This window comes from Convolutriloba macropyga, chromosome 5 (assembly GCF_964194025.1).
Source record: "Convolutriloba macropyga chromosome 5, txConMacr16.3, whole genome shotgun sequence".
NCBI classification, from domain to species: Eukaryota; Metazoa; Xenacoelomorpha; order Acoela; family Convolutidae; genus Convolutriloba; species Convolutriloba macropyga.
Window position 1 is genome coordinate 70,227,272 of NC_134472.1, and position 12,314 is coordinate 70,239,585.

The window sequence follows — 12,314 nt, forward strand, 5'->3', positions numbered from 1 at the left end:
TGAAGTCAGAAATAGAAACGGGATAAACCCATAAAGCCCAATTTTAGATGCCCGCTATTTGAACGTCGTTCCTATAAGTCTTAGTTACCACCTCTAATGCTTATCGGTGTTGATAGTAGCCCCTGTAGCCTCTCTCTAAGAAACAGAAGTATGTTCAACTACGAAATGCCATCAAAATAAATCGGACTTAAAAAATATTTTTGTACAAAAATCTTTTTTTTTCAATATATTCTATTCGTTCAATCCCAATCATGCTTATTGGAATCAACGGCGGCTATTTTCCGGCAATCTGCCGGGTATGTTTGGTATTGTGATTAAGAGTAAAGTTTATTCAATTAGATCCCAATATCTTTCATTCAAGTAAAAAAAAAACTAGAGGTTCTTCACTACAAAACTTCCAATCATAGGGCATCAAATTTAATCTTATCTTTCAAATAACTGGGTTTTGTTATCTGGGCAGTGGGAAAATTAACAAAAAAAACTTGATCAAAGAATTCGAGTAGGAAAAAAATGTGAGCTTTGTGTAATCCTTCTTATCTTTTCAATTTAATTGTTTCTGAGCGATAAATGGCGGCTTGCGTTTCAAACGAATTCTCGTTTCATCAGAGATTAATGTTGAGTAATTATTTAGATTTCAATTGAAGCCCTGTTTGTTTTTAGGCAGAGTTGCTTCAGTCTGACATCCGTAATTTGACCCAGACAGCTCTGGATTTGGAATCAGACCCAGAGTCACTCAAAGCTAGAAACGTCATTCAGAAACAGGTGAAAATTCGAACAGAACTTTTTTGCTTTAGCTGGTTTTCTATACGGTTTAAAGAGACACGCAGTAAATTAACGAGATTGCAAAACAGACCGAGTTGTTTAAGAGCCGGAGGTTATCAGAAACTGCCCGTACAAAGTACTCGAATTAATAGTTTATAGATAGCTGATGAGAAAGCTACGGTATATCAGGACCTGTTCTTCATACATCTTTGTGTTTGGTACTTCTTTGTCTGAAAACTTTGAAAAGGAGCTGCAATGCCGTTATGACAAAAGACGTGACGAACATCATCAATACTAAGAAATATCGGGTGCTGTTAACAAATGTTGGCGATGGCCACTTGGTAGAATTTGTGTTGTAGATAGGGAATATGGATAAGCAGCTGCAGAGTGTGGAGGAGGAAGTGAGGGCAGAAGAGGAAAGGAATGGAGAACTCCTTCAAGCAAACTCACACTTCGAACACCAAATCAAGGATCTCGAACATCTCTTCTCCGTTAGTTTTTTTGAACGTATCTAGTGGCCAAACCTGCATTCAAATACTACACGTAACAAAAAGCAATGTCTTAATCTAACCATTAACTTCTGGTTTGGCGTCGTTTTGTATGTGCTGGTTCCAGCTCTTAAAAAGTTGAAACGTGATTATTAATTGCTCTCAAACGAAGTTTGTAGCAATTATATTAGTCCTGTAGGTCTTTTTTTATGCGATTTTTCGCTTGACCGATTTTTCGTCTGACGCTTTTGACTTTTCGTCCTCAAAAACGGGATAAACAGGTAGCGCCCAGCGGGCATTAAGTGCTCTGAGAGCCTTTCAGCTCTGTTTCAGCTCAAACTGTTTTGGAGACTTATACTTATGTTGTGAAGGGCGGTTCTTAGAGGTTGAAGACACCCCCACTGTTGACCCCCCCCCCAACTATTAACCCAACCCCCCCCCCACAGCACTGTTGCCCCCCAACTGTCGCCCCCCTCCCCATCAGCCCCCCCCCCGGTGCATCCCCCAACCCCCTTGGTTACGTTCGAACAACCGATCGCTAAATACACGCAATTTTATACTGATTTTCAATTTTTTCAAGCTTTTTGGAAGTTTTTGTCATTTCTTGAGTTCTTTCAGCCCTAGGTGTCAAGTAACTTCCTCTAGGTTACTCTAGGTTTTATAATAGGTTAATGCATAGTTTCTAGTGGTAGTGGAATGGTTTCAACATTTTAACATCGCAACGTGCGTTTTTTTAATTTGTTTGTTTTTCATTATTCAGGTCTTTCCAGACGCAGGGTCCAGAAAACGTCCTTAAGGGTTTGATAATAAGTTTCTGAAAAAATTTTATTTGCCGTGGAATAGCTTTCAATTTTTTTAATATGACAAATTTTAGCAATTTTATTTGATAAAACTTGCATTTTTTCAAGGTTTTTGAAAATTTTTGCCGGTTTTCAAGTTCCTCCAGCCTCAAGAGCCAGGGAACTTCCTCTAGAGTCTGAAAATAGGTTACTGTATAGTTTCTAAGTGTAATGGAAAGTTCTTCAAGATTTCAACACCACGAATTTTTTACAAAACTTACTATTTTTTTCAATTTTTTTTGACATTGTCCTTATTCAGGTTTTTCAGCCTAACAGAAAATCTCCGTTAGGGTTTCATAATTAGTAACTGGAAAGTATTTTTGGTACATGAATTGGTTTTCAACTTTTATTCTCAGAAAATTTAGCAGTCTTTTTATGCAACTTGCAATTTTTTTCAAATGTTTGTCATTTTTTAGGTTTCTCCAGCCTCATGAGCCACTTAACCTTCTCTTGGGTTTAATTATAGGTGCACCCCCGCCGCGCTCACTTACGCCCCTCAATTAAGCTAAATCTAGCCTCACTAAACCGTGCCTAGCTACTGACGAAGCCAACCGCTCGCCGGTCGTTTGAGAGCAATTCGCCCGACGTTAGTCGGTTATGTTTGTGTTTTTTTTTTCAGTTTTTTTTTTCAACCAAATTGAGGAGAAATGTTCATTCCTTTAACTTGCTGCCGTATGTTCTCGAGGTTTTATAACGCCTTGTCTTGTTTAATAGTCGCAAAGCGATAGCTGAGGCTCTTATTGGCCTTCTCTGGGTTGTCTTTTTTAAGATCTGTTCACACATTTTCATGATTTTTGATGTCAAATTATTGTGAAAATTTGGTCACGCCGAAACAGGAAGTGGAGCAAAAAAGCCAGTGTATTTGCGGTGTGAATTGTTTTGCTCCGATTTTAAAGTGAGAAATTGGTGTTTGACCAAAAACTCGCTATCTCACTACTTATTTTTTCTTCACATGCGGCATTTTAACATTAATTTTAACTGTTTTTAACTGCTCTGTAACTAAGTAACGGGATAAACAGGTAGACCGCGGATGGCATTAAGCTCTTTTAGAGCTCTAAGCCCTACTATACTCTAAGAATGCGACTCAGCAAAACCATTTTGCTGTTTTGAGGAGACAATTTCATGGTGTGAAATGCGTTTCTCAATATTGAAAATTTGACCCATATTGTCTTCCGCCATCATCCTGCCCCCCATTACCTCCACTCCCGACGTTAGTCGATTATGTTAATTATTTTTAATAGCCGCCGTCGGCCTCTCAAACGGCTATTTTTGGGCGCTCTCCTTTTCTTTCGCGTTACCTTTTGATCACCTTTTTCGTTTTACATAAAACGCGATTTTCACTTTGACCTCCGACTTACCACACTCACTGTTTCAACTAAGTGGATTCTAAATTCTTTCACGCATTGAATTACGCAATTTAGTGAATACTGTCAATGTCGCGCACAAATTTTTGACCCCGTAAGTTCCTCCCGTCAGCCCCCTCAATGCCCCCTCCCTCCCCTCAACAATTCCATTGTACACCTTCCTGCAGCTGTCGATTTGATACCTCCTCTCATTTAGCCTTCGCAACCCTACCCCCATCGCTTGAAGCTAACCCCCACCCCAACGCCCCACCCCCACCACTCACACCTGTCACCCCCTCTCCCTGATGCTAGCATCACTAAGCCCCAGCTCGCTACTACCGAGCCAACTGCTCGTTTGAGAGCAATTCACCCGACGTTAGTCGGGTAGGTTTTGATTTTTATCACATTTGTTCAAATGTTTTCGCACTCTATTCATAGTCCGTCCTAGGTCGTTTTTTTTACTCAATGAAAATTCTTTGACTTTTTTTCAGAATTTGTCGCGCTATGTTTTTCATTTCGTCGTCAAGATTGTTGTTACGACCATATGACGTTAAAATAATTTCAAATCTTCTTTTTATTCATTCGTTCAATCAATTTCAACCGAGTTGCGTGCGTGATGTCATTTTTCACCTCTAGTGGAGCGCGTTGTTTTGTTCATTCGCGTAAAGAGGTTTTGATCACGCGTACCTCTCAAAAATGGCTTCCTTACTCTGAAATTGGCTTTTCTTTACTTGAATTCACAGAGATAAGGTTAAGTGAGTGTGTGCCACTGATTGAAGGCTATTTGAGATCAGCTAATAGAGGCATCAATAAGTTATACAGATTCCTAATCAAAATCTAACATCTAAGCATTTAATGAGTTCTTTTTGGTCTGTTTCTTTTACTATTTTTTACGAATGCAGATCTGCAAAGCTACTTTTCAAATTTCTAAGAAATTGATTTGATAAGGACTTGCAAATTTATTAATTTTTAATGGGATTGTTTGATAGACTTTTTAATCTTCGTAATCTAAAGAAACGCATTTATGGCTCTCATTTCAAACCCAAGATTCTGTTCATAACATCTGACATTGAATGGTAGGAAATGTACACTTGGCTTGTTAAGAATTGTCCTGCACTGTTTTTTTTTCAATCTGGACATTTGTTTAGGTCGTAATTGTTTCATTCGTTTTTGAGCAATCTGAATGGCATAAACAGAAAAACTCAAGTGCATTACATTTTTTGTGTCGGATTCAGTAGTCTGTAAAGTCCCGGTGTACCAAAGCAGCTAGGAAACGTTAATTTTATATTAACAAAAATTTTCCTGATTTCGGAGTAGATTGTTCTGCATTTAGTCAGTTTCGGTTTCTTACATTTTGCTTGAGTAAGTTATAAGTTAATTTAGCTCTCGTAGTAGTACCTTTGAAGTTGCAATAATTTAACTGACAAAAAAGTCTTGCTGGTGCCAGATTTTTCAGGGTTTTTTTTGCTAAAAGGAGTGAAAAGTTCTATTTGTTGGAAATTTTTTTGTGATGGGTTCTCCTAATGGTTTTCAAGAATGAAAGCGAGTTTCTGTTAGTTCGTAGTTCTGAAGTTTAAGGCTCAGTTGGGAACGCCATTGCAACTTATCGCTTGAAAGCACGTATTTAGAGTTTAAGAGGATTTTTTGAGAGATCAATCCTGTTAGTGCAGCTGTTGTTGTTTGTGTGCATTAATGTGGTTTTTGTTACAGCAAGACACGATGAAGTTCAAAGATGACCTGAAGGAGGAGATCAAAAGGAGTCTGGAGCAGCACAAGAAACTCACAAAAGAGTACGATGCCCTCAGAGCACACAGGGTGGACATTGACAGGACCAAGATACTACTAGAGACAGAGCTACATGCTGTTACTAAGCAACTGGTGAGTTTTACACCCCACTTGGATTGAGAATTTTTGTCGGCTTGCTTTTGTTTCAAAATAATGACTTGATAGAGATCCTTGCGATTGTAAAATAACATTTGACGCTAACGCTGGAACTCTAACTACCGATAGAATCTTTGAAATTGATCTTTGTTACATCTTCTACTCAAAAGTATGATCTGCCTGCCTGGCTGTGAGATATTTTCAAGCAGTTGACTTTTGATAGTTGTACTATTTCATAAAAGGAACCGGGATGGCCATCTATCGGCGGGCAGTAAGTTACGTGCTTTGATACCTATAATTGTAATAAATTTATTACCAAATATTTATTTTAATCTAATAAGTTCAATACATATTTTCCTACAGTTACAGACTTCTTATTGTACTGAAATTTGAAGTAAGTTCGGTTCTAAACTGGACAGATTCGGCCTGTAAGTACGTAACTATTGTGACTTTCATAGTGTATGTGGCCTAGGATTGACTAATTGTGTTTGTTGTGTTTTTAGCAAGAGGAGGAGCAAAAAATGGGAGTGAGTGGCTTCTCCCAGACTCAGGGCCAGTTAGAGAAGGTGTCCACTCTCAAGTCAGAGATAGACGAGAGAAAGGGACAGACTCTAGTCGACTACTCCAATGTGGTGGAGGATCTGAGAGAGAAGATAAACGAGAAGAGGTCTGAGATTGAGGAACCTCTCAAACAGGTCAAGGCACTCAGAAATGAAGTCAGGGTGAGTAAATGGGTAGAAAAATTATAATAAACAAATAATCAGGAGCGGTTTATTCCAATGTGAACTCCACGCGTCTAAAAGTATTTTCAATTAAAGTGCTCAAATTTGTTAATTATGTATAGCCTGTGCTAGTCAAATTGCGGCGCCTGTTTTTTATGACTAGAAAGCTATGTTTTAAGGGTCTTGTAAGAGAGTCGCTATTAATTTCTAGGGTTGCATACTGATTTCGAATGAAACCATATTAGTGAGCTTAAATTTTAATTTGAGAGGTTGAACTTTTTTACAGTGTAGACAGTGGAAATAAAGAGATTCACCTTATTGTGCCTCAATACTATAACAAGACACGATATTAGCAATACTTTAAGTATACAAAATAATTTAAGAAAACTTAGTTATTTAAGAAAATTTAAGAAAACAAAATAATCTAAGAAAACTTAAACTTTCATGCCAGAGAAATATGAATTTTATTGGTTAAATTTTGACAGGAACTGAAGACAGTGCACGGTGATCTGAAAGCAAAGTACGATGCAGTTAAGAGTTCCTACGAGACACAGAGGAACGATTTGGAGAGAAATGTAACTGCTCTGAGAGGGGAGATGACTGGATACGAGACACGAATGTTTCAGCTACAGAACCAAATTGATGTGAGTTGTGAATCCGAGAGTATCCTTGATTCTTGAATTGTTATCTTGATTTCTTTGTGATTGGTGATTGAGGGTGCTACTTTTCACCGTAATTGATTTGAACATCTGTCATTATAACTATCCAATGTCGGCCTCAACTCTTTGAACACCATTTTTTTATTAAAAGTAATTTATAGCAATGAGCTGGAATAAACACCCTAAATGTTTCAAGAGCTTAAGGAAAAATTTTAATTCGCATCAAGCTACTTCATATTTTTTCAAAACTTATTTAATGCTTCGGACAAAGTTCTGGGTTAGATGAAAATTAACATCATGAATAGATGATCAAAGAAGGTGTCCGTAATGTCCGAGGCTTCAGATATATTGACTATCTCGTCAAAACTTTTGGCTTAGAACTCAGAAGAGACAAATGTGAGGTCTGGTCAAAAGGAGCTCTGAACACGGTTGACAGGAGATTTAAAAGAAACAGTAAAGAGGGACTTGAATTATTGGGTGCTGCGGTTGGCTCCCACAGATACGTTGGTTCCTCGTTTCAGAAGCGAGTCCAGAAGCTGGAAAAACTATTGGAACACCTGGAGTACATAAACGACAATGTGATCTTGGAATTCTACGTAGTTGCTTGGGTGCACCAAAAATGGTGTAGTCACTGCGCTGCATTACACCATCAGAGGAAGCCGTAAAAATTTTTGAGGAATTTGAGTCTCTTCAAAGGACAACTTTCGAGAATATACTGGGTGCAGTCTTGTCCAATGAATCATGGCATCAAGCTTGTTTGCCTATCAATAAGACTTCAATTAGAGTCAGACGAGCGTCTGACCAGGTAAAAGCAGCCTATATTGGTTCTGTATCGCAGTCTGCTACATTGGTAGAACTTATAGCTGGCCAAAATCCGACGGCAGACCACACCTATAACAAAATTATTGACGAACTAAATTGTTTGTCCATATCGCAGCTTAAAGCAGAATACAGGAAGTCATCGATGAAATCGCTCTCAATAAATTAATTGAAAATCAAACATCTGGTGGGGAAACGGCTTGCTTATTGTCATTCTCTGCCTCAATCAGGAGCCCGGTTATCGGCCGATCCCATACCGGCTCGCGGCCTTCATCTTTTGTCCAACGAGTTTCGTGCAGTTGTTAAGTACAGACTGGGAGCTCCCATGAATGAAAAAGAAATGTCCCTATTGAAAAATAGGATTATTAGATACACTCGGTGATCATGCTGTTACATGTCATGGCGGGGGTGAATTGACTTCGCGGCACGACCGGCTAACGGAGAAAATTTTGTCGGCTTCCAGCGCTGCCAACCTGTCGCCAGTTTGGCAGAAGAAAGGCCTGATACCAGAAATAAATTCTCGGCCTGGAGATGTGTATTTACCTTATTGGTCTGCTGGACGACCAGCGGCTCTGAATGTAACTAATTCCTCACCAATTTAACCCAGTTTTATTATCTCAAATGTGGCGAGGAAATCTGGTTTGCCCTGAAAGCTGCTGAGGAAAGGAAGTTTGCGCATTATTCAACAATGTGCCAACATAGGCGTTCAATTCATTTCCATGGCTTTTGGAGCATTTGGCGGACTCTCTGAATTGGTGAGAAAGACATGGAGGCAAATAGCTCTCTCTACTCATGACAACTGAAGTTTGCACCCAGTTGGTTTGTCAGTTGCTTTCAGCAGGCTTGCTCAATCGGTTTCAGTCACACTAATGCGAGGAAACGCTATAATGTTGATAGCAAGAGATGCAGACCTGTGAGCCAGTAGCAAGAGCTGGGTACGAGATATTAAAGGCGCCAGAGGGGGATAGCGCCCATAATTAATGATAGCTTGCCCAAAAATTGGGAGGATATATAGAAGCTGAATAGATCGAGTGGTAATATCGCAGAATGAGTGCTTTATTTTTGAAGCTGGGCTACTATGTCACCCAATGGAGGGGACTTAATTGTTTTACCCAATGGGACGGTAAATTCAATTATTAGACTGTTGATTTGAATTAGAACCATTTCAGCTTCAAACTAAGTAATTTTTCAAAAATAATTAAAATTTCAAACATAATATTGGTTTCTCGATTGGACTCTTGAACATTACTAGCTAGCGCAATCCATTGCGGTTTTTTACACCAATTTTTATATTTTGCAACACCAACTAACAGTTTTCTGTTTTTCTCTATGGTCTGCAGCAACACATCACTGAGACTACGCTGATCAAAATTTTGGCTGGGAACTTTATCCCTAACTCTCGTAGTCCCGGTTCTGACCACTAGTTGCTTTGATTAAAAACTTTGCCGAGGGAAATACGGGCTGTGTCAAGAATTCTTGCCTCCAAAGGGCCACTCAACAAGATTTGATATTGCATGTTTACAACGGAAAATACCGGGCTTAAGCATGGAGATACTGGGCTTAAGCATGGTAGTATAGCTGAATTGATGCTTGAAACATGATGCTCTGGTAATATTTTTCAGATAAATTACATTAAGTCGAAGAATTAATGGATTGCTATCAAACGAAGTTTGTATCAATTATAATAGACAATAGTCCTGTGGTTTTTTTAATGAGTTTGTTCGCTTGACCGATATTTTGGCCTACCCTTTGATCTTTTGTCCTCAAAACGGGATAAACAGATCAAGCCCAGAGGTCATTAAGTGGCTGATCAGCTCTCTTAGAGCCTTACGGCTTACTATACTCTAAGTATGCGATTCAACGGAACTGTTTTGAGGATACAATTTCATGGTGTGAAGGGCGGTTCTTAATCTTAAAAGTTTGACCTCCCTTGTATCAACCCGGCCTTGAGACATGGTCATTGCCCGCGAGGCATGGCGGCATGATTATCATTGCAATGTTAGTGTCATTTAAGTAACGGATGAGAATTGGGGGTGAAATGACTGAGGGTAAAACAAATAGGGGTGAAAAGCGGGACACCATTTTGAACGATCCTCTTCGAAAAGGGGGTCAGTAATCCTGGGAATCGTTGCAACATGGAATCTTATGAGCATCAGTGGAATGAAAATTAATTGACGGATTTTTGGCACACTTTTCTGCGAGAAGTGTGAAATCTATCATATGATTTATCTGGTATTTTTTGTCTACCAATTCAAAATTCTAACTATTGTTGACACCGTTTTTAGGAAGGCTAGCAAAGGTCATTTCACGCGGTTGATACTACAAAATAAATACTCTTAATCCAGATATGTATGGTGTTTCAGAAACTGACGTTTGATGACGAGCAGGTGAAGAAAGAGCTGAAGGCATACACTTCCTCGGATCCCATTGTTAAGAAGAACACTTTGCGGGAAATGTACAACTCAAAAATGAACGAACAGGCCAACTTGGGAAAGGTTAATTGCATACTTGACTGATTCGGATTGGTTGAAAATTGAATGATGCATCTATTTTTTTGTTAAAAAAACGGCTTGAAAAAAATTCAGGTTGCACGGCTGATGGTGTAAATCATCAGTTCAACGGTTTACTGTTTAGTGCAATCTTTCATGGAACAATGTAAAATGTAAGCGATTGTAGTTTCTACTTATTTATTTCAGCCCTGTTTTTGCAAGAATTAATAACTTGCAAGAATCTTGCATGATTTTGAATTCATTTGGAAGGGTATTTCAACTTTTCTCCGAGATTAGCATTTCAGTTTCAAAAACTATATGGATATGAACAACTTCCTTCCAAAACTTACCACCAGTGCCAATTAACGAGCAGAAAATATTTCTAAATTACTATTATGAATTAGTTCATTAACTTCAATTATAGTGTATTTCTCCTCTAAAAAATTTCGACAAAAATGGTATAGCAAACTTTGGCTTTAGAGGTTTCTTAAACTGAAGTAATTTTGGTTTTTAAAATTCTGTTTCGAAAAAATATATAGCATTGTCTTCCAAGTGAATTCAAAATCTTGCAAGATTCTTGCAGGTTATCAATTCGTGCTTTACGAGGGACTCAAAATTTTGGAGCTTGGATGCGAAACAACTAGCAAGTAGAATGTTTAAAGCTAATATGATGATACTTGGTATATTAACTTAGCTTTCATTCATTGGGGTAAGTATTACCACCGATCAGAGGGTGTCATTTGTCTTCTAGTGAACATATAATCAACTTACTATATAGTCAACTTATACAATCCACATACAGATGGTCGATATCAGAGTGTATTGTAAACGTGTTGGTCTTTTTTTATGCAAATTTTTTGCTCGACCATTTTGCGCTTTTCTTCTAGAACATTCTTTGACTTCTCAAGTTACTTTTTCAGGCTTTAGTTCTTCATTTTTGAGTGATCTTTAGTGTTCGCACTCCAAACTAAAGCAGCATAGGAAAAATTAGGGACAAATAGCACAGTCGGAAGGGATTGTTGTTTCTGAAGCGGAAAGGCAGTGGTTCGAATCCCGGTGGGGTCAAATGTTTTTTTCACCCGCCTGTCGTTTGAGAGCAATTCTTCCGACATTAGTCGGTTTATGTTTGGTACTTTGTTTTCCGATGATCCCCTGACTTGCATTTATTTCCTAAAAATTTGTTTATAGAAATCTATCGTACAAAACCAAAATTGTGAACGAAGCTCACGTTCTTGTATTTTAGTTCAGTCTCGTTTCAGTTGTTTAATATTAATGGCCCCGTCAATGGGTAAAGAAAAGTATGTGTGTGAGAATGGTGTAATGTTGTAGCAACTTCGTGCGAGGAAGAAAGACGTGATGGAGAATGAGGACAAATTGAGACAACAGAAGACACAGTGGGAGAGGATAGACGCACTCATGCAACTCAAACTTCAGTCGCTTTCCAAGAGGAAGAGCGAGATTGCCCAGGCACATGCAGAACTTCACGCGGACGAGGAACGACTGGTCATTGGGTGAAAAAATCGCCCATAAATGGTCACGCAAAACAACAAATCAATTAGCAGTTGTTTTCCTGGGAGCTGCAGAGATGATCGCAACGTGTTGACAGTATTGCAATAAAATGTAATTAGCAATATGTACTGATTATGTCAAAACTATTTCACATCAATTAGAAAACAAAATGTGATCAAGTTGTGTAAAAATATTTGTTTCATTGTAAATTATAAATTTGTATATTGTATAGTTATAAAAATCAATTTTTGACGTTGATAGTTTTAGTACAATGATAGAGTCCTGCAAATTTCAACAATTGTGACAATTTCAAGAAAAATTCATTCACAAATTAAAAGTATAAAATTCTTTTGATAGCTCGTAATGCAGAAAAAGTCCACCCGAAGGTTTTAAAATATTGCAAGGTCACGGTAATCAATGTGGGGTGTGATAGATTCATACTCCAACAGTACGCTGATGTATGACCATGGTGTGCACGTACAATGATTTTTGTGATGCTTTTGTTTAATTCCGTTGTTTCTGGACAACCTGTTTGGCTGAGAAAGTAAATTTGATTGTCACTTTTAATGTGCAGGATTGTCAGCTTAGTGTACGTGAACAGTTCGGGTGAAGTTTTAATAATCATTTGGGGGGCTTTATGCAGTTTGGACAAGAATGACAAGTCAATTTCAGCAAAATTAAACGCAGATGTTTGGAGACAAAGAAGTCTTTCTTGTGCAAATTTTGGTAACTCGGATTGTTTTTCTCTACCTGGAAAACGCCCTTTCAAACGTATATAAACAAAAGGTAACTTTGCTGAAGCC

General features: G+C 38.3%; 1 protein-coding gene across 1 annotated transcript in view; it reads left to right on the forward strand.

The window, feature by feature from the left end:
• Positions 1 to 11,769, forward strand: part of LOC142340212 (intraflagellar transport protein 81 homolog) — a 31,523-nt gene extending 19,754 nt beyond the window's left edge. Inside the window, exons 8-14 of the mRNA XM_075390729.1 lie at positions 661 to 762; positions 1,122 to 1,253; positions 5,143 to 5,310; positions 5,817 to 6,035; positions 6,521 to 6,679; positions 9,877 to 10,008; positions 11,332 to 11,769. Of these exons, the coding sequence (XP_075246844.1) occupies positions 661 to 762; positions 1,122 to 1,253; positions 5,143 to 5,310; positions 5,817 to 6,035; positions 6,521 to 6,679; positions 9,877 to 10,008; positions 11,332 to 11,517 (1,098 nt within the window). The 3' untranslated portion in view covers positions 11,518 to 11,769. The remainder of the gene's footprint in view (positions 1 to 660; positions 763 to 1,121; positions 1,254 to 5,142; positions 5,311 to 5,816; positions 6,036 to 6,520; positions 6,680 to 9,876; positions 10,009 to 11,331) is intronic.
• The last annotated feature ends 545 nt before the right edge of the window (positions 11,770 to 12,314 follow it).